This window comes from Macaca thibetana, chromosome 3, assembly GCF_024542745.1.
Source record: "Macaca thibetana thibetana isolate TM-01 chromosome 3, ASM2454274v1, whole genome shotgun sequence".
In the NCBI taxonomy this organism is placed as follows: domain Eukaryota; kingdom Metazoa; phylum Chordata; class Mammalia; order Primates; family Cercopithecidae; genus Macaca; species Macaca thibetana.
The window spans coordinates 115,891,749-115,914,372 of record NC_065580.1 but is presented as its reverse complement, the minus strand read 5'-3'; the positions used below and the strand labels follow the sequence as shown (position 1 = coordinate 115,914,372).

At 51.9% G+C, this 22,624-nt stretch overlaps 1 protein-coding gene across 5 annotated transcripts in view; it reads right to left on the bottom strand.

Moving 5' to 3' along the window:
* ADCY1 (adenylate cyclase 1) overlaps positions 1–22,624 on the bottom strand; it is a 148,741-nt gene that overhangs the window by 50,902 nt on the left and 75,215 nt on the right. For 4 of the 5 annotated variants that reach the window (XR_007724071.1, XR_007724072.1, XM_050783368.1 and 1 more), the window contains exons 5-8: positions 19,210–19,337; positions 10,401–10,559; positions 8,119–8,260; positions 5,097–5,252 (exon numbers count right to left, since the gene is read on the bottom strand). Coding sequence is in view for 3 of the 5 variants with exons in the window: in XM_050783368.1 (XP_050639325.1) it covers positions 5,097–5,252; positions 8,119–8,260; positions 10,401–10,559; positions 19,210–19,337 (585 nt within the window). In the remaining 2 variants the exon portion in view is untranslated. Of the gene's footprint in view, positions 1–2,649; positions 3,024–5,096; positions 5,253–8,118; positions 8,261–10,400; positions 10,560–19,209; positions 19,338–22,624 lie in introns of those variants that run through there. The other variant, XM_050783370.1, reaches the window with a different exon arrangement.

The following is a 22,624-nucleotide window of genomic DNA, read 5'->3' as shown; positions in this document are numbered from 1 at the left end:
AGACCCACACAAGTTCACCCTCAGGTCAGGGACTGAAGGACACAGGTTCACCCTCAAGTCAGGGACTGAGGGACACAGATCCTCCCTGTGGTCAGGGCCGATGGACAAAGGTCCACCCTCAGGTGAGAAAATGATGGACACAGGTCTACCTTGAGATCAGGGAATGATGGACACAGGTCCACCCTCAGGTCAGGGAATGATGGATCCAGGTCCACTCTCAGTTCAGGGGCTGATGGACACGAGTTCTCTCTCAGATCAGGGACTGAGGAACACAGATCCTCCCTGTGGTCGGGGCTGATGAACACAGGTCCATTTTCCGGTTGGTGCTAATGGACATGGATCCTCCCTCAAGTCAGGAGTGATAGACACTGGTCCACCCTCAGGTCAGTCACACCTCCAAACCCTGTCACCACCCAGCATCTTCTGCCTGTCAGCTCACCTGCTATGTCCTGGGTTACTGACTGTCCTCCACAGTCATAAATCACAGTCCTGGGCTGTGACGGGCAGCCACGAGAATGGCCAACACATTGACAGGAAAGTGGATGTCCTTCAGTGAGTAGATGATACACACATCTCCGAAAGTGTACCAGGAGGAGCCCAAGGCCACAGGGATGGACAGGAAGGTGAGGCTCCTACAATGTCAAAAGAATCCTGGAGGATGCAGTGATATCACTGACCATATTAACAGTCAGAGGGGGAACCACCAGGCTAAGCATCTTAATACCTACTCAAGAGTATTTTCTAAAATTCAACATCCACTTATCAAAAGAAAAAATCCAAAAGCTAACTCAAAGGGATCACTTTCTTGAAATAATTAGCCATATACTATTACTCCTAACCCAAAGCATCACAATTAGCAGTAAAACCCTATTTAACTATTATAGCCAGAACAAAAAAGAATGCCCACCCTACTGCAATCATTTAACATAGGATGAAAAAGAGAAAGCAAAATTATCACGATTTGAAAAACATACTATTGTAGATCCAAAAAATGCAACAGAATTAAGTAAAACATTATTGCAATCGGTTTCAAAAAGTGTGGCCCAAACAAGCTGAAATTTTATCTTCATTAAATTCAGATAGATATGGTAGAAGTTATATTTTTTAAAAATTCCTAGCCATGTTTAAACAAAATGCCCAGGAGATGGGGTAGGAGAGCCCCTAGGTGGATCAGAAACAGAGAAGAAAAGACATTGAGCATTGAGCATACCAGTGATTTTTTAAACCATGCTAAAACACAGAGCTGACTCCATTAAGGAAACCAAGGCTCAGGTGCATCGGTGGTGGGAGCGAGCACAGCAAGTGCTTGAGAGAGAACAATTTGGCAACAGCTATCCGAAATTAAAACAGATACACCATTTAATCCAGCAATTCCAGTACAAAGAAATACCCCAGGCTATCCTCGTAAGATGTAGTAAGACATTTGTGAAAAAAGGATGTTCACGACACCAGTAGACATGAGACCAACTTCTAGAAATAAAAGTCCCCACCAACCAACAAGCCAGTGTTGAAGTCACATCCCTCCCTCCCTCCTGCAGCGGGAGGCCATCCAGCCACTTAGAAATTACTCCAAGATTTCTAAAGTCTGTCACCTAGTGAAAAGAGCATGGATGACAAAATGATAAACTATTTGCATTAATCTCTGGTGCACACCCAAATTGTTTTTCTAGAAGGAAATACAAAATGGCAAACATCTTGGAGGACTTAATTTTTGTATCATGTGTGAATGTTGCTTTTATTTTTTAATTCAAGCTTAAATATTTAAGAAGAGAAGAACAAAAGCAGCACTCAATAAAAAGAGAGAGAGACCGAACTGGGAGGCTTCTGGGTGTACCTATTAGAGGAGACAACTGTGCTACCAGGTATTAGGAAACTGGAATAGAGGCGTGTCCCACGCTGACTCAGGCAGGCAATGTCATGTTCCCCACCTGGTGAGCCCAGTGGGCGATGAGCATAACAACCCTAACAGGCTGCACACACTCAGGCAGACACTTGACTCTCTGGATTCCACTACACAAAACCATCAGAGAAGTAAACGTACTTTCATGACCAAAAGCTCTGTCCACGATTTGCTTCATTTAAACATAACAGAAATAAACTAAATATCAATGGAGGTTAAGTAAATGGTTTCTCTTTAGGCTGGAAATCTATATAATGATTTTTTAAAATCATATTTTTTGCCACCATAAAAAAGAATGAGTTCATGTCCTTTGCAGGGATATGGATAAAGCTGGAAACCATCATCCTCAGCAAACTAACACAGGAACAGAAAACCAAATACCGCATGTTCTCACTCACAAGTAGAAGTTGAACAATGAGCATACATGGACACAGGGAGGGGAACATCACACATGGAGGCCTGTCAGGGGGTGGGGGAAAGGGAAGAGAGAGCATTAGGACAAATACCTAATGCATACGGGGCTTAAAACCTAGATGACGGGTTGATGGGTGCAGCAAACCATCATGGCACATGTATACTACGTAACAAACCTGCACATTCTGCACCTGTATCCCAGAACTTATAAAATAAAATAAGGACCAAAAAATCATATTTATGATAAGTATTTAATACTATAAGAAAATGTTTATGATATATTTGCAAGCAAAAAATAAAAAAAAACAATGAGCAACCAAACTGCCTGTGTATCATCAACTTTATTTAAAAAATACAGACACACACACTTAAGAAACTGGAAGGAACAAAATGTTCATGATAGCTTTTTTGTGGGATGGTAGGATTGCAGATAAATGCTTTTCATTTTCTCCCTTGTGCATTTTTGTGTTTCTCCATATTTTCCATAATCAATTATGTTTACGATCAGGAGAAACTGCTGAGAGAAGAAACAGCTGGCGTGAATGCCCTGGGGGGTAAGGGCTGATGGCAGGAGCTCATCCTTGCAGCACTGGTGACAGTGGCTGTTGGGCAGGACCTGAAGCTACGTGCACAGTTGCCCCCGTTGCAGGGTGGGAGACCAAATCCCCAGGAGGACGTCCAGGCCACTCAGTGAGGGATGGATCTGAACCTACAGGAGAGGCATCAGATGTGTGGGGTCTGACACATTTTCTCTGCTTGACCAAATTTCAGCCAGGCTCTGAAACTTCTCCTAGGCCCAGTGGTGCACTTCCTTATAAAATCCAGTTTTAGCAGGAACACCCCACCCTCAATATCCTATCCCCCTCCTATCTGATCAGGTTCCTCACCCTCCACCAGCCCCCAGGGGAAGCCTGATCACCTAGACTTGTCTTCAGCAAGAATCATGCTAGGTCAGTTGGCCAGAATCCCCTTACCCCTATGTTTCCTCTCAGAAATTTTCCATCCACTGACCCCTCACTACCCTCCTTCTGTTAGGAGCTGAGTCCAGCCTCTCCCCTCAATAGCACAACTCCACTGCCACTGCTGGGGTTCCTATGCCATAGCTATGGTCCCACATACAGACTGTCTTACTGTGTTTTAGCAAGTGTCATTGAATAATTTTTTTTTTTTTGAGACGGAGTCTCACTATGCCACCCAGGCTGGAGTACAGTGGCACGATCTTGGCTCACTGCAACTTCCACCTCCTGGGTTCAAGCGATTCTCCTGCCTCAGCCTTCGGAGTAGCTGGGACTACAGGCACGCGCTACCACACCTGGCTAATTTTTGTATTTCTAGTAGAGATGGGGTTTCACCACGTTAGTCGGGCTGGTCTAGAACTCCTGACCTTGTGATCCACCCACCTTAGCCTCCCAAAGTGCTGGGATTACAGGCATGAGCCACCGAGCCCACCAAGCTGGTCAAATAATTTTCTTTAACAGCTCCTGCCCTCCTGGCAGAGACTGGGCCCTTGTGCAACACCGCCACCTAGAGGCCAGTCCCCGCTGCCCTGGCTCCCACACCCCGGAATGAGCACAGCTGGGGAACAGGGACCCTGAGGAAGAGGACAGTCTGAGGTGGTCCCAGTCTGTCCAAGAGCCTTAGCAAGCCGTTCCCCTGAACTCCGGACACGTGTGCTCACAAAAGCAGCGCCAAGGTCACAGATGGCACAACGCACTCTCCCACCTGACGCCTAACTCCAGCTCCAAGGCTGGGCTCCACCAAACGCTGACACTGGCAGGCCTGGGCTGAGTCTGGAGGTGCGGGTAGCAGAGGGGGAGAGAAGAGAGTGGTAACAGGCCCGGACGCCCGCAGAGGGTGACTGCTGCAGGTGGGGACTGCTGTGTGCACACAGACTGCACCTATTCCTCTCGTCCTAGGCATACGCCCTACTGGGACTACCGCAGACATCCCTGCAGAGACCACCTGCCTGTCGTGCCCCATCACCACCTTTGATGCCTCCTGCAGTGGAGACGCTATTCTCCTCCCCATTTCTGACTTGCTTTCACTCATCACAAGGCAGCGGCAGTAGGGAGCCCTGTCTGGGGGGCAGATGGTGATGAAGGAGTGACACTGGAACTGTAAAAGCCCAGGCTTCCAGGCTCGCCCTGCCCACAGCACCTGATGCAAAGCTGGGAAACCTGGAGTCCAGGGGTAGGGAATCAGGTGCTGTGGGCAAGGGGTCAGAGGTGGAGACTGCTGAGAAGACAGTGTTTTGGTGTTTTGCCCATCTGGACGTCCTGGGTGGGCTGCAGACCGAGAGTAACAGGGGAAGGCCATCTGCAGGCAGTGCACTCCTGCACAGAGAGGGAGCCAGGAAGCCGCACAGGCACAGACAGATGAGGCATAGGCTTGGACGCTGGGGGCAAGGATGACAGGTGGGTAGGGCCAGGCTTAGTGTGACATCCACCTAAGGAGGGAGGGTCCAGCACATCTGCCCAGAATGAATACCCTCAGAGGCTATTTAGACAGCAGATGGGGAATTTTAGCTTGGATTTATGGATAAACACAAATAAATACATAGATTATGGATAAATACAAAGAATGCCAAGGAGCAAAAAAGTACACTATAATGACTTTTGCAGGAAATAAAAAGTAGCTCAGCTCTGAGCAGCATTTACAAGATTATCCACATGTAAACAGGGAGTTCTGATCTAGCCAAATCGCACGGGGTCCATATTGGGAGGGCAGGAGACAGATCAGTCCCTGGCAGCTCCAGCATGGCAGGTTCCCTGGCTGTTCCTACCTTGTCATCGTCCTCGCAGGTCATGACATTGGAGAAGGGGATCTCGGCCTTGAACATCTTTCGGCAGTGCATGAGCTGCACCAGCAGGTAGCAGACAGTCTTGAACTTCATCCTCTTGGCCGGTTTTATATCTGAGAGAATCAGGCCTGGAAATATCTGTTCAAACACACAAGGGGCAAGAAGAAATGCTGTGAATGAGACACATTCTGCCTCTCGGGCTGGGAATGCGATCCTGACAGCTATAGCCACCCCAGGGCACTGGGATTCATTTGCTCGGTGCCTACTTCACGCCAGGCATAGGGGAACGTGCCAAGAATAGAGCAGCAAACAAAACCACAACCCACGTCCAAAAGTTTCGATTCTCAAACCACACCAAAGGCCTCTAAAAGCCAATGTGATGCATGGAATCCTGAAGCAAATTTGGGGGAGGCTAAAAGCCCTGGTCAGGAAAGACAACCAGGGCTTGAAATAAAGGTCTTTGCTACCTCATTCAGCTTCCAGTATATCCCCTTCTACGGACACGGAAATAAATCGCATGGGGAGGATGGGGAGGGCTGCGCAGTGCACCCAGCTGAGGCTCAGAACCTCAATTCCCTCACAGTCCTCATGTTCTGGGTGAAATTCCATCTGTAAAATCGGATGAACATCACCCACTCACCCCTGGGGGCCTTCTCAAGGTCAAATGAGGTGATAGGAAAGTGGGACCCCATGAATGCCCCACTGTCATTGCTCCTCCTGGCCAGCCTGGCTTCTGAGGGAGGCCAAAGTTTCTGCACCCCCACAGCAGCTCTGACCCCACCTCCTCTCCAGAAATGCGGTACTCCTTCCTTGGTCTCACTGCCTACCTCTCAACTTCACTTTCTCTGGCCCCTAAAGGTAGGTACAAATCTCCACTCTTCAAAACAACAAAACCCCCTTCTTCTGAGCATTCTCACTCTTCCCCTCCCACTATTCAAGATTCTCTAAAGTGGGGCTGTATACTGTACCTACCTTGTCACCCCCTTTCACCCTCAAACTACAGGACTGGATGCTAGTGTCTCTGTCAATGTGACAGAGCCCAGGGGCCTGCATCTACTGGGGTGCACAATGACTAGCTCCCATAAATTGTTCCTTTAAAAAGAGCCAACACAGTAATGGCTCTGCACTCTCACCTGAGCCATCGACCCTCCCCTGAGCCTGAACCCCTCACCTGAGCCATGAACCCCTCACCTGAGCCCTGCACCCTCACCTGAGCCATGAACCCCTGACCTGAGCCCTACATCCTCACCTGAGCCCTGCACCCTCACCTGAACCCTGCACCCTCACCTGAGCCCTACACCCTCACCTGAGCCCTATACCCTCACCTGAGCCCTGAACCCTTCACCTGAGCCCTGAACCCTCACCTGAGCCCTGAACCCTTCACCTGAACCCTGAACTCTTCACCTGAAGCCTGAATCCCTCACCTGAACCCTGAATCCCTCACCTGAAGCCTGAATCCCTCACCTGAACCCTGCACCCTCACCTGAACCCTGAACCCTCACCTGAACCCTGAACCCTTCACCTGAACCCTGAACCCTCACCTGAGCCCTGAACCCTCACCTGAGCCCTGAACCCTCACCTGAACCCTGAACCCCTCACCTGAGCCCTGAACCCTCACCTGAACCCTGAAACCTCACCTGAACCCTGAACCCTTCACCTGAACCCTGAACCCTCACCTGAGCCCTGAACCCTCACCTGAGCCCTAAACCATTCACCTGAACCCTGAACCCCTCACCTGAGCCCTGAACCCTCACCTGAACCCTGAACCCCTCACCTGAGCCCTGAACCCCTCACCTGAACCCTGAACCCTTCACCTGAACCCTGAACCCTCACCTGAACCCTGAACCCTGAACCCTTCACCTGAGCCCTGAACCCTCACCTGAGCCCTGAACCCTGAACCCTTCACCTGAACCCTGAACCCTCACCTGAGCCCTGAACCCTTCACCTGAACCCTGAACCCTCACCTGAGCCCTGAACCCTCACCTGAGCCCTGAACCCGTCACCTGAACCCTGAACCCTCACCTGAACCCTGAACCCTTCACCTGAGCCCTGAACCCGTCACCTGAACCCTGAACCCTCACCTGAACCCTGAACCCTTCACCTGAGCCCTGAACCCTTCACCTGAACCCTGAACCCTCACCTGAACCCTGAACCCCTCACCTGAGCCCTGAACCCCTCACCTGAACCCTGAACCCTTCACCTGAGCCCTGAACCCTTCACCTGAGCCCTGAACCCCTCACCTGAACCCTGAACCCTTCACCTGAGCCCTGAACCCTGAACCCTTCACCTGAGCCCTGAATCCTCACCTGAACCCTGAACCCTTCACCTGAGCCCTGAACCCTCACCTGAGCCCTATACCCTCACCTGAGCCCTGAACCCTCACCTGAGCCCTGAACCCCTCACCTGAGCCCTGAACCCTCACCTGAGCCCTGAACCCCTCACCTGAACCCTGAACCCCTCACCTGAACCCTGAACACCTCATTTGAGCCTGATCCCCTCACCTGAATCCTGCACCCTCACCTGAGCCTGACCCCTCACATGGACCCTGAAAGTGACTTGATCACTCTTGATCATGTCCAGATCACTTTTCTCTGGGCAGGGTGACCTCAAGTGCCCCATGTAAGACGGTAACAGCCTACCTCTGTGCCCAGCACTGCTCGGTTCACAGAGCTCCCCATCCCTGGCCCCCCTGCAGGGTTTCATGCCCACTTTGCAGGGGAGGCAGTGAAGGCCCAGGGAGGGGAAGGAGGACACAGAATGGCCTGCCCTGAGGTGACCCCAGATCTCTGACTAGGGGTTCCGGCTCCCTTACCTAGACCCCTCCCCACACCATAAGAAACAAGGCCCAGGACAGTGTTAGTGGGGACAACTCTCCCCATCTTAGCAAGTTCACAGCCCGGAGAAGCAGTGCTTGGAGAGGAAGCAGGAGGAGTCACATCTGTAAAGCTCTGCACAGGCCCAGCAGCTGAGGATCAACCAAGTAAGGGGGGGTTCTGGTGCCTACCTTTCGGCGATGGGATGGCACAATAAAAAAGGTTTCAATGTTATGAGTTTTCAAGAAACTGTTCCTCTCATGTCCGTAACCTGGTTCTACCTCGTAGTCCCCATTCAAGCACGCTAGGGTCGTCTTTGTGATATGAACCTTCCTACAAAAGAAGGAGGCAGAGGCCGGATGAGTGGAGAGCCACTGTTCAGACTCTGCAGGGCCTCGCCAGAGGGGAAGGGGCGCAGGCAGAGGCTTCCCTGCACCAGGGCGGGCTCCACAGGGAGTATTCACGCTCCCATGCAAGTCCATCCATGCCAGGAGGGAGGGCCCAGGCAGAGATACAGCAGGGCCATCAGGAACCATGCCCAGCAGGACAGCAGGGATGACTGAGGTGGGGGACACAGGGCCAGAGGGAGAGCAGAGGAAGCAAGGAGAAAGAATATGTCAGGACTTATAAGGGAAGTTGAGGAAAAAGTGGCAATGATTTGAAGAAGAGAAAGAGGAGAGGAGACATGGGAGTCCCTCCCAAACCACGGTCTGGTCTGGTCAGCACAAGGAGTGGGCAGACCCCACTGGGTAGCAAGAAGTCAGGGGTGGCCACGGTGTTCACACACGAGGTGGGGTGGGAAGCAGGGTGGTGAGAAACAGGCTGTGGAGCCCAGGCGTTCACGCCTCCCCAACCAATCTTCTGGTGAGGGCAGGAAATTCCCCCACAGTTGGCATTGTCTCAGCAGAAAACTCGAATACCCACAGTCTCTGCTCCTTAGCAGGGAACGCCTGAGCTCGCAGGTTTATGGGGCGAGAAGCAAACTCCTCAGCTTCCGAAACCATTCCCTGCAAACCCAATTCTTCACTTCACCGCACAACCTTCTGAACTCCTCGCGGGGGAAAAGCTTGGGATTCATAATTAAACTCTAAGGCTGGCTGAGGACGAAAGCAGGGAGCCTGGCTCAGATGGGAGGCGGTTGAAGGCAGAGCTGCCATGCTCACTGGGATCCTGAGAGGGTGAGGACAGGGCTCGAGAGGTCATGAGGCCTTTCCCAGTAGTGGCTCCACCAGGATCCCCAGAGGAGCAGGGGAGTGGGAAAGGGAGGGACAGGGAGGGACTGCCAGGCCAGGAAGAGGAGAGGTTGCAAAGGGGCCAGAGGGCAGCATAGGCAGGTTCTCTGACTCCAGCCTCAGCTCGTCCCTGGGCTGCCCCATCTACAGGGACCGATTCCTGCCATCAACTCAGAGTGCTTGGATCCCCAGGCCCAGTCCCTGCTGGGATGCTCTCTGGGTGCCCCCATCAGCAGCTCCCATTGGCCTGGGGCAAGCAGGGCGCTCATGGAAAGCCTCAACCTTGCTGCTTCCTGCCCCTCCGGAGGGGCCCTGGAAGCACCTGGGGACACCGTCACCCCCATCAGCCTGGCCCTGAAAAACAAAGGTCACCGAGGTTGTCTGGAAACTTCCAGGCACCACAGTCTCCAGAAAGGCAAGTGTCTGTGCATTCCTGTGTTCAGCTGATGCCTCATCAGCAATGGAGATAGCAGCTGCATAGCCCGGCCTCAGGAGCCAACAGGGAGAGGAAAACGCCAGTTCTCACTGAAGCCGCTACTTTATGCTGAGCCCAGGGCACACTGTGGGGCGGCCAGTGTTCTGCAAAAGTTGCCTGCTGAGGGGCAGCCAGCGTTCTGGAGAAGCTGCCTGCTATGGTAGCCACTGCGAGATCATACAAAAGGGAGATTACAGGACCCGGGGGTGGCAGAGGGGTGCATGGAAATCTTCCTCAAGATAAGGCTGAGCCTGCCATGGAGCACAGCCGTCAACAGCCCGCAGCACTTCTCAGAGAGCTCAAAGAAGGCATCATCTGTGACCCAGATGTCCATGAGCTCCTAGATGGCTGTGTGGAGCTTGGGGGTGGAGAAGGAGCTCTAAAGTCCCAGCACTTTCCATTTGCATATTTGAGAAAATGAAACCAAAGACAGCAAAAAGAGAAGTGATGCAGTGACAATAAGCCATGAGGACAGCACCATACCATGGGCAGAGGTCCCCACACGCATCTGCTCTAGCCTTCTGGTCCCATGACAGCTTTTTGTAGATGTGCGCCAGGCTCAGCTGGGCCCAGCACAGAGTGGCAGCCAGGCTGGGTGGAACGCCCACCACAGGGAGACTGGTTGGCAGGTGTGGCTGGGACAGGCAGGCTTCACTCACACAAGTGCCCTCAAGAGCACAGCCCAGGACCTGAAGCACGGATTTAGCCCAGGGGTGCACAGCCACCCACCCACCTCCCTCCCCTCCCCACCCCATCCCCGACTTACCCTGGCAGGCCAGCGGCTTCCATGACATTGGCCAAGGTCACATCATTGGACCACACGTCATACTGCCACTTGCGCAAGCCCAGGACACCACAGAGGACCCTGCCCGTGTGCAGACCCACACGCATGTTCAGGTCCACCTCGGTGGCTTCAGCCACGGATCTGCAACACAGACACAGAGCGTGGGGCTGGGGCCCACCTTGTATCCACCCAGGCGCCACCTTGCTCTGCATCACTAGGCTGTGAGCACCATGGAAGCTGGGGCCTTGTCCTTGCTGCATGTGGCCTGAGCGTGGAGGTCTCCTGGCATAGTCAGTGGACACAGTGCCTTCCTGCCCACCTGTCAGCTGAGGGCCTTAGGCAGGAGGGGTGGCTCTGGCCCAAGCTCCCAGCCAGCTCACACCATGTCCACACCAGACCCATGAGTTCCCTTCATGGCCTCCTAGAGGGCCTTCCCTGCCCAGGGCAGTCCCCAAATCCCAGGTGGACCTGGTCATTACCGTGGAGTGTGGCATCATGACAGTTCAGATTAACATAGGGCTCTGTGAGGCCACTGCTCCCTCGCAGGGACCCATGCCTGCTTGCCAGCCAGATGCAGATAACAATCCGCTGGAAACATCCACAGAATCTGCAGCCCAGGCATCAGGCTTCCCACCGCTTCCTGACGCACAGTCGACCTTAGGCCTCAATACAAACTTATCGTCAAGGCCTGGACGCCACATCCAGACATGACGGCCTGGTGACATGAGGGGCATTCACCAGGAGCCGGGGTGGGGACAACAGAGTGCGGCAAGGGGCATTAGGGAAGGGAACAGAGACAGAGCAGGTGGTGAGAGAACTGAAGGCTTCTGGGAAACCCCAGGACAGCCTGGCCGAATCTAGATGCCCATCTCTATGCCTCAGTTTCCTCGTGTGTAAACCCAGTTCCAGCTAAATTCACTTTGACAAGCTCTGAAATCATTTAAACTCTAACCCAGTGCATCTTAAGGCTTAAGAGGCCAACCTCCTCTTTCTATTCCATCCGGGATGGAAATACTAACAAAAGTTCCAAGAAGGACTGAGGGGCGGGCCATCATGTGGTGACAGCAAACCAGCTCAGCCTGGAGTCCCATTCTGGAGGCCTCTGTGTATCACATTTGTCAATAACAACACGGTACGTGCAAGGCATGGCTGTGCCACCCACCCGAGAAGACTGCATGTGGTTTACCTCCACTCCGACTTCCCACTGGGGCCTTCCTCCTGGAGCTCCAGCCAAGGCTCAGGAAGCACCTGCTCAGCACAACCCCACTGCTTCCCCGGCCTCCACTGAAACCCTTGCCAGCCGCCCGTCACTACCCACTTCATCCTTACAAGGGCCTGTCCTTGAAAACCACAGCACTTGGAGGCCCTGGCAGCCACTCCAAGGCAGATGGCTGCCCAGACCACAGAATCACACAAGTCCCAGCGCAGATTTCTGAGTTCAGAAACCTCAGTAAACTCAGAAGTATGCATGCCACCGATTTACAGTACGTGGAAGTTAGACTACTGATATATCTTTAATACCTATGTAGTTTTATATATTTTGAATATACTTTTTTATTTAACTTTTTTTCAGTTGTTTGCCAATCTTCTTTGAGCACTGAAACCAAACGCTGAAATAAAAATTTATTTTTCAAAATTCACAAAAGGAAATGAGTATGGGAAAATGTAAATAACAAAACATACTAATAATGTTTTTGTGCACTGGTTAAGTGTTTGTACCTCTGAAGCCATGAAACGGTAAATGGCAAGGAGACCTCTGGGACCCATGCCCACCTTCATCCCCAGATCCCCTTGAGCTCACCAAAGCTTTAGGCTCCCAGCAAGTGGCACCTCGGCCAGCCTCCAACCAAATCCACGCCACCACGTTCTACCAATACTCTCCATCTTCCATCTTTCCCAGTAGGTTCTGCCTCAAATATCTCAATTCTTGGTAACACCAAATCTGCAGTTAACTGAACAGTTACTTCTAAAAGAATGATGCATCCAGAACTGCTCTCATAGTAACTCCTCCTGGTCTCACCATTCCTGGGATGCCCAAGTTGGCTTTGTCTAAATCCAACAGAACCTTTAACTTCATTTCCAAGGAACAGAATTTCCACGGACTTTCTTGGCTTTATTTGTACTATGTTTTTTTCTTTATTTGTGCTCTCAGGTTCTTATTTATCACACGTGTTTTTTAGGCAGAGGAAAAGTCTGACATTTGCCCACCGCCTACAGCCATGACCTTGGTCCTCTGAGCTGGACCCCAACAGGAAGGAAAAGAGGAAGTGGCCCATCTTGGGCAGAGGGGGCCACTGTTGGCCCCTTGGCATGAGTAAATTCTGGCAGAGCTGAAACCTAGTCACGGCTGCACTGAAGCTCGAAAGCGAAAGGACAGGTGAGCACACATTCATTCATTTGTTCAATGAACGTCTATTGAGCGTCAGCCATTATTTCAAGCACTGCAGCTATAGCTGTGCATACAACAGGGGCAAAAAAGAGGAGAGAGGACACTATAGAGGCTGATTTACCATCACCTAGGCAGAATTTCTAGAAATAACAACAACACACACGCCTGCAGCAGCCTCCAAGCCCCCATCCTTGTGTGGTGGGAAGGGTGGGGCAAATGGTTTCAGCCTCAGGTGGTTCAAGCTCATCCCCTCAACTTGGGCTCCTCCCTTCCCCACCTAAGACTCAGTTTTCCCATCTGTAAAAATGAGCTTCTCAATCTAGAATATAAAGATTCAGAAGTTCCATGTCCCCTAAAATTTTAGGGAAAACCATGTGTGGTGGGTGTAGAAGTATGCACACAGGCATCACCTCTCCCACAGAAAATCCATCCCTAAATGTACCAACAGGTCTGGCTCTGAAAACTAGAATCCAATAATTAGAGGAAGTAATCCTCCAAGTTTCTCCGTGCTGAGAAACTGAAGCATGCTCCATGGCTCACACACAAGCCCCCTTGTTAAAAAGTAAGGTACTGTTGGGGACAGCCCAAGTGCAAGGCAAATAAGGTTAGCAGGCATCCCTTCTCACACGACCTCCAGGGATGCAGGCTGGGGGACAATCGAGTTCTACTGATGACTGCAGCACACACAAGCTGAACCTAGCAGCTCAAAAGTGGGTCAGGGAGGAAAAGCACATGCCATTTACTTCTAATTTAATTCAATGTAGTAAACCAAAAATACACACTGCCAGCAAGGCATCTCAACTGAGTCTATTTAGCAAAAATGGTGGCTTGCACACTTGGTGGTCATGTGGAATAATGAGGTTCCTGTTCAAAATCTGATTCACGGTTTGCCTATCACCTGTGATGGACAAGGCTTCCCTCATGAAGTGGACAGACAAATCCACATTCCTATGGGTACACAGAACCATGTGGCTTCAGACAGAATCCTACAGAATCGGCCACCGGCTCCCTCTTTCTGGGAGTTGATGAAACAATACTTGCAGCGGCTGCTAGAACCCAGTCTATGCAGGCCCATTTAATCTGAGATCTCATTAAATTAACAAAACAACTCAGAGATGCAAACACTATTTCTCCATTTTACTGCAAAGAAAATTAAGGACTCGAGGAACCTGAAGCATCGCCTGAAGTATGGGAGCCAGGAATCTGGCAGGTTCCTGAAATCAGACGCCCCTCAGCCCACTCATGAAACACAGCAGCTGGGGATGAGGTGGCTGAAACCATACGAAAGGCCATTTTGGTAGGCCAGAACTGGCTGGCTAGGAGCAACTTGCTAGGGTGACCTAATACTCAGGGCATCTCTGGGAGAGGAGCAGAGCTGGTGGTGTGTGTCAGAGGAGAGGGATATAAGCAGAAGAAGGTGGGTGAGCACAGACCTCACACAGAGCAATATCTCAGTGGGGGAGAGGGACTCAAACCTGAGTATCCCCCAAGGCAGGCCACAGGGAGGGGTTCAGGCCTCATCTGACTTCACCAGCAGGAGAAAACGCCCCCTTCTTTCTGCCCCAAGAGTGTCACACATGACTTCCATGTATGTAATACAGAGAGGGAGCATTGGGAAGCCTCAGACTGAGCCTCTCATCGCATGGAAGGTCAGAGATTGACACAGGGACTGATGTACTGCCTGTGTCCCTGCAGCCTGGGCATTGCAGGGAGTCCTGCAGAAATCCCATTGGAAATTCAAGGTCAAGGACTGGTCCCAAACCTCAGGACACAGGGCCTGGTCTTGTCAGCCTGGCTGCAGCAGCTGGGAGACTGGTCCTGCCACCCTCATCTTTCCAATGCTCTGTGGGCTCAGAGACAGGATGTCATGAGGTGGAAAAGGCCAATTTACAGAGGGGGAAAACTGAAGCTCCAAGACAAAAGGGACATGTCCAGGGTCACACAGCTCTTCAGGAGCAAGACCAGCAAAGTCACCAAACTCGCTGGACAGTTAGGATATTTCTCATCCCATCTTCATCTCTCCTATAGACAGGAACCACCTGGCCCAAACAGGGAATGTATATCACTTTTAAAGTATTCACTAAGAATCATACCAATAAAAATTAATGGGCACTTCCTTAAAATAGTATACCACACTCCTAAATAAAGCCCAAGTTTGAGAGAGAGGGGGATCTGATCTAGTGATGGAGGTCAGGCCAAGTAAGCTGGGGGCAGGGCCAGACTGCCCAGGGCCAGCTGCAGGAGCCCAGAGCCTTGGAGATGCCCCAGCCCACTGCTCTGGCCTCTGGATGCTTCGGCTCCCAGCGGGCCCAGGCTGGCTAAGCTGGGTAGCTGAGGAAGGTACTGGCCCTGGGATCCCACTTTCAAGTCCAGCATTCTTCACCTTGTCTTTACAAAGCCTGCACTTCAGAGGGCCTCTCTCAGCCCCACCTGGATTCACACTGGAGCCTCACTAGGCCCATAGGCATTTGACAAAATGGGTCCCAGACTCTTCCCAAACGACTGATCTGCATGAAAAAGGACTAGATGCTAAGCGGAGGAGGCCTAGGTTTAGAGATCAGAAAAGGAAGATATATCTATCCATTTTTCCCATAGGAATAAACATTCTTCAAAGTGATAAAACAAGATCTTTCCCACTTGTTCAACAAGGGAAAGACTTCCTCCAACCTCAGAAATCAAGACCCAGCTCTGGCTGCATGCTTGCCTGCACCTGCAGCAATTTCTTACTTGTGCTACCAGCAAAGCATTGGCCTGAAAAGAGGCTGACAATGGAGCCCCAACCCTCACCCTCTATCAGAAAAGCCTCTGGAACCACGGAGTCTGCATCAGATGCTTCAAGAATCTTCCAACCAGCCAAACCATCCTGATATGATTTGGCTGTACGTCCCCATCCAAATCTCATGTCCAGTTGTAATTCCCAATGTTGGGGGAAGGACCTGGTGGGCGGTGATTGGATCATGGGGGCGGATTTCCCCCTTGCTGTTCTCATGATAGTGAGTGAATTCTCACAAGATCTTGTTGTTTGAAAGTGTGTAGCTCTTTCCCCTTTGCTCTCTCTCTCCTGCAGCCATAAGAAGACATGCTTGCCTCCCCTTTGCCTTCCACCATGATTGTAAGTTTCCTGAGGCCTCCCCAGCCATGCCTCCTGTACAGCCTGTAGAACTATGAGTCAATTAAACCTCTTTTCTTCCTAAATTACCCAGTCTTAGGTAGTTCTTTATAGCAATGTGACAACAGACTAATGCAATACACGTCCCTTAGGTGCCTTAGGATTTCCTCTGCCCGCTCAGAATTCCCCAAGCCTGGAACAGACTTCTCTGTGGGCCTTGGAAAGGGACATATCTGACCTGCAGGCCCCTCTCCTTCCTGGTCACTCAGGCACTGAGCCTGCCACCCAGGGCTCTATCAAAAGAGGAAGTCAGTGGGTAACCGCTGAAATTAGTGTCTTGGGGCATAGCCCGCTCCCTTGGAGATGGAAAGGGCTTTCTGGAACAGAATCAGACTCAAGACAGGAAAAAAATGCAGTTGAGAGTGCAGACCTCACTACTGAGGAGTGGCAGGGAGCAAACAGAACCAGTGTGCACAACTGTGAGGCCCAGCATGGGCCCTGAGGGGAAAGGTTAGCTCTTGTCACTTTACCTGTTCACCTGAAACTTTGTGTTTCCAAAGTTTCAAATAAAACACTCCATTCCAAGGTAGGAAGAAGAGAAAGACATTATATAAAGTGTCCTCCTCTGCCTGGGCAAACTCCCCCTGTTGATAAACATATTCTATCCTGCATGTGCAAGGCAGGGACACACACAGCCCAATGTGGCTGCCAAGGGATGCCCCAGATGCCTAGATGGTCCCAGTAGAAGGCCGGCCATGCAGAGCACACACTGGTGGGTCCCAGGGTCTGTGACAGTCTGAGGAGGAAGAAGGGTTTGTTTGGCTGGGAGGCATCTTCCGCACTCAGTCTTTGGTGGCTTTTCTTCTGGTCCAGAGCCAAGAAGCTGAGTGACAGGAACTCCGGTGTGTAGAGCTTCCTGAGGCCCTGGGAACACTCTGGTAATCAGGAGCCCAAGCAGAGAGCAGCTACAGGAGGCCCAGGAAGATGCCCCTGGCACTACAGTAGACCAGTTTCAGGTAGCAGGGCCAGAGATGTGGAGCTGGGGGCACCAAAGCCTGGAGAATCTCACAGACTGAGAGCCAGCAGCTGGAATGCCAGGAGAGCCGGCCAAGAGGACACAGGTTCATGGAGCAAGTGAACCAGAAAGTGGAGTAAACCAGGTGAGTTTGCAGCTCCAGGCAGCTCCAGGCCAGGTGCAGAACCAGAGGGCAGACGCCGGGCTTCCTGGGCAGCAGCCAGGAAGAGGCGTGCCCGCAGAAACAGCTTATAACCCATCAACATGCACATCGAGCAAGGCAGAAACAGGAGTAGAAGGAAGGACAGCAGCCTTTAAGGCCCAGAACCTCAAGCAGGAGATGGGGTGTCACTGAGCACAGGAGCATTCGCAGCCAAGTGAGGAGACCAGGGGCCAACAAGGAGCAAGGAGCACCAGACCCCTCTCAGGAGGACCCCGGTCGGCACAGGCAGGGTCACCAACCTTCAAGGGCACAAGGCCATCCGGTTCAACTCCTCAAGCCACCTGGTCAGCCAGGTCAGCTCACATCATTCAACTCTGCTTGTGTCTGTGCTCAGCACTGAATGGGGGCTTCCCAAATATTTACTAAGCAAATGGACTGACATCTGTCTCCTTAGTGCATCTACCTACAGAGCCTCATTTTCGCCCAAGGAGATCACACAAAACCAGATGTGATATGATATATGATCTATATATATATACAAATAGCATATGATATGATATGTGATGTGACATAATGTGATTTATGACAATGTGATATGATGATGTGATCTATGATGAAATATGAAAGACAATTATACGATGTGTGATATTTGATACAACATGTGACGTTATATGGTAGATGATGTGATATGTGATATGTTATATTACATGAAACACAACATGGCATGTAACATATGACATGATACGACATATGATCTACAAGTGATACATGATGTAAGGTGATGTATGATGTCATCTAAGATGCAACATACAATATATATGATGTGCTGTGATAATGTCCCATCCTTTCAGAGAACAAGTGATGGTCATCACCTCTAAGTCTTCTCCAAGCCAGGCATCCTTCCTTCCTTCCTGCTTCTGCCCAGCATCTCCTCCAGCCAGGCTGCTTTTCTCCGGGGCAATGGCTCTCTGTTAGGCTGTGTGCTGAGGTCAGCTGAGGGGGCTTTTCTACTCTCAGTCCTAGACCACACTCCAGACCAGCCACCTCGGGCTCTTTGGTTCATCAGGGACTTTGGTTCTCACAGGCGACTCTGACACGAAGCCATATCGGAGAACCGCTGCCCCGGAGGGCTCGGCTTTGCTCACACGTCCCTGACATGCAGATGCCAGAAGTGGGCGCAATGCTCAAGGTGCTGGCCTCCTCCCAACAGCCTCTTTCCAGTCACACTGTCTGCAGGAGCACCGCACGGGGCAGTCCACGGGGCAGCCCACGAGGCAGCGATGCGGCACAGGGAGCCAGCAGTCTCGCCCCATCTCTCAGCCTCGCTGGCTGGGTGTTTGCCTGTGCATCCTTTCACCCGCAGCTACCCATCATCTCCCTACACGATTCTTATGCTACTACTTTCCCACTCCAGGTATGAAGCTATGCCCCATCCCTGTTGGCCCCATCTCGTTGGAGCATACCCACTTCTCCACATTTGGAGATGTCTGTTTGGATCTACACTCCATACATTAGCTCAGCCTTCCAGCTCCACACCTTCCCTAACTTGACAAAAACATCTATGTCTTCATCCCAGTCTCTGATAAGGACAATGACAACATAAGACTGACCAAGAAATGGGCAGGCCTGTCCTCACAGGTGTAATATTCATCCCATGAAGACTCACCTGCCCGGATCCCAAGCCTGTCTCCCCACACAGAGAGCACCCGAGACCCAGTCACCTTGCTGAGTGAAGAGAAACATACACATTTACTTCCGTTTAATAGAGAATTCAGCTAGATTGGGGTCAAACCTTTCTGAATGTTTTATCTGGTTAAGCTAAAAATGAATTTATTTTTGCATGACTCATGCATACCTGACAATACGCAGAATTCCTGTGGACAAAGAAATACAGTCACACATGAAATGTAAAGGCGGGGAATCATGGAAGCATCCTTTCACGCTTTCCTGAACCCGGCATCCTCCTAACGCTGGCATCATTCTCTACAGCCTCAGACCCACCAGGACAAAGCGAGGCCCTGAGAGGGGAGCCCACACGGGGCAGGTGGCTCAGCTTCCAGGATTTCGATGTGTAGACGCCCCAGGTCACTCCTCTCAGCCCCACGGTGTACTTACGTGATGGTATCAATCATGTCGAGCCCCATCTCCACGCAGCAGTGGGCATGGTCAGTCTTGGGCTGGGTGAGTCCTGACACGCAGTAGTAGCAGTCCCCGAGAATCTTGATGCGACGACAGTGGTTCTCCTTCAGGGAAGGGGAAGGCACACGGTAAGAAGACAGCACTGCAGTAGCTGTGAGCACCTCTGCTGGCTCCACCACCTCTAGACACTGGTGGCCACAGAGCACTGACAAGACACACTGCACCTCGGCCAACACCTTCCCACCCAGGCCAAACCCTTGTGTGGTCACCACAGTCTTGAGGGCTGGGACCAGGCTCACATCAATCTCCTTCTCCCTTTCCCCATACCTCACATATGGCCTCTTTCCCCTTGGGGGGTCCATCCCTCCTGTCTGCTTCACTGAGCCAACTCTACAGGATGATCCTTCAAGGTCCAGCTGGAATGCCACCTCCAAGGGGCATCTTCCCTAACTCCCTTTATTCCCACAGCACCTCCCTTAACCGCCATGCAGACCATCACGGACAGCCCTCCAGAACGTGCTAGATTCCCCCCAGCAGCTGCTTCTCCCCAGGAAGGGTGGACCTCTCACCCATCTGGGTGTCCCTGGGGCTTCTGACCTCCCCACCCATAGGGCACACTCCCCGGAGGCAGAAGACACTAGCCAAAGCTGAATGTCCATCTGCTCATCTGTACAGTGGTATGAATAGGAACAGCAGCACCAGCCTTGCAGGGCACGTGGAAGGTGGAGAGAGTTAACTCTAAGACCCTGTATTGTCTTACTTGGATCAATCAGTGTCAACTAGGATTATCATCATGACTGTTGTGTTTATTTCAGGGACAACATTAAAACAGCAGCTTTAAAACATTTCCATTTCAGGACCCCTTTATGTCTTGAAATCACTGAGGACTCACTAAAAACAAAAACCTTTTGTGTAGGTGGGTTATAGCTACTGACATTTAACAATAAGAATTTTTTCGTGTACAAATGCATTTAAAATAATAGTGAATCCACTGCAGGTTAACACAAGTAACATTTTATGAAAAATTATGACATTTCCCCAAACAAAAGACAATGAGTGAGAAGCACAGAATTGCAGTTCACTTCTGCGAGCCTCTGTGGCGCCGCCGTCTCGAGGGCAGACAGTGGATTCTGTGACCCACTTCTGCATCCAGCCTTCATGCTGTGCTCTCTCTGCAGATGCCCGGGAAGGAACCAGCCTCACACAAGCACAATGCTGGATGAGGAAGGACCTCACAAGTCCCCTGAGATGGTTTTATGAGGTCACAGAACTCCTCCAGCCACTCTGAGAACACATCGGTGGCTTATATTTAATGTGATCTTTTGGTTTCTTACAAATGACTGGGGCCGCAGGTCCTCTCGAATGCTGAGTTAACACAAGTGCATTTGGGATGAGAGTTACCAGCTCTCATGATCCCTGTGCTCACCTGTGCCCCACATTCTTAAAGAAGAGGAACCAGGGCCAACACAGAGTGAGTCAGGGCAGGGCCAGGCCACACCGACCGCTGGGAGCCCCAGTTCCCAGGCTGAGCAGGGATTGGCCAGCAGCTGAATGGCCTGTCCACGGAAGTATCTTCCCAGAGCTGAGTAGACAGCTGATGACCCTGCTGCTGTCCTGAGCTGCCCTCAGGCCCGGAGTTGCAGGGACCTTGAGAGATGATCCTGGCCACTGCCCAGCATCAGAGACGGGGGCACTGTTGGGCATACAGTTGGCTCTGTGCCCAGCTCCTTCCACCGCTGAGCCTCCCTCAGCACTCCAAGACTGTGGACAGGAGATAAGGGGAGGAGGTGATCAGAGACTTCAGTCTGTAAGATGGACACTGAGGCCAGCCTTGTAAAGCCCAGGGGCCAAGTCTGCTCCGTCAGGGCCCAACAGGCTCCTCCTGCTGACAGGAAGCTGGTCACAGAGAAGCTGGTGATAGTCCAAAGACGTCCAGGGTCTGGCCGCTTAGTGTCTCCTCCATCTCTGCATGACTGTGATAACTACTTAGCCCTTAGAACCCTGGCCTCATCTGCAGAAGGGGGTCTTCCCACCTGCCCTCATCCCCTGGCAGGCTGAGCTGCAGCTGACATGAGCCTGTGTCAGGGGCCTGGGAGCACGAGTTCAGAGCTGGGTAGGTAGGTCCACTCCACCCAAGGGCAGGCTTCTTGGCCCAACAACTGCTGTTTCCCAGGCGTCCAAATGTTTCAAAGGGGTCAGGATGTGCCTGCTTGGAGGCTAGCTGTGGGGACCAGTGATGATCTGGGCAAGGGTCTCCGTGCAGTGGCTGGTACCATGGCTACTGTCACTGCAGCAATGACAGGGCCTGGGACCACAGTCAGCGCTCACAGAAGGGACTGTGTCCTGTCCCAGAGAAGGTGCAGCCAAGAAGCCACAAAAGTGACCCGGACACAGGGTTGCTGCCTGGTTCCAGTGCCAGCCCCCCAGGGCCCAGCCTGAATGACCATTCACTGGACCCCAGGGTGCGCTGCCAGCGCCAGTCTCTGTCCTGCAAAACTGAAGACAGGGCCCCTCACTAGGGATGCGACCGGCCAGTCTTCTCAAGCCATCCTCACCAGAGCCTCCAGGCCCACAGTCAGCTCTGGGCTCCCTCCTAGGACACTGCTCTGTCCCCACTGGCACTGCCCTGGCATGCCCCGTGCATTCAGGCCTGCTTCCAAACATCCCCCAAATGTCCCCAACGGTCAGAAGCAGGCCTGAATGCATGAGGCCTGCCAGGAAGGAGAAGCGGCCACCCCTCACACTCAGGCTTCCTCCGCCCAGCCCTGCCGCTTCCCACCCCCTCCCTGAGATGAGAAACCCCGTGAGCACTCACAACCTGTGACGATGGCCCTGACACATCAGGATTTCTTCTCAGAGGTCCCAAAGGAGGGCTCAAGACCCCTCTGGGAGCCCACAAGAGCCACAATGCCCACTGGCTGTTGGAACTCTTCTTGCACATGGTTTTGGAAGGGTTGCCAATCCCCAACTGTAAGGACCTGTGCTCTTGCATCGAGAGGACTTTGATGCGGGTCCCTGATCATCCCTGCATCTCATGCGCAGGAGTGGACTCAGGGATTGTGGGCAACTGCCAGTGTCCCTGCCCCCACCTCAGCTCTGAGCTGTGTTTCCAGCATCTTTCCAGGGTCTGATGGGTACCAGGGCCTCCTGGTCATCTCTGTGAGTCCAGAACAAGCCTATTCCTGGAGTGGGACAGGTTGCAGGACAAGGCTGCTAAAGGGATGAGTGTGCATGAGTGAACAGGCCAGTCAGATCTGATGGTAGCAGGGCTCCAGGGTAAAAGGCAAAGGAGGGGCCTGTCAGTACAGCTGCTCCAAACAGCCCACCCTGTCAACCCAACTATCCTATTTGACACCAAGACTTGGCATGGCCACCGCAGAAAAGGACATTG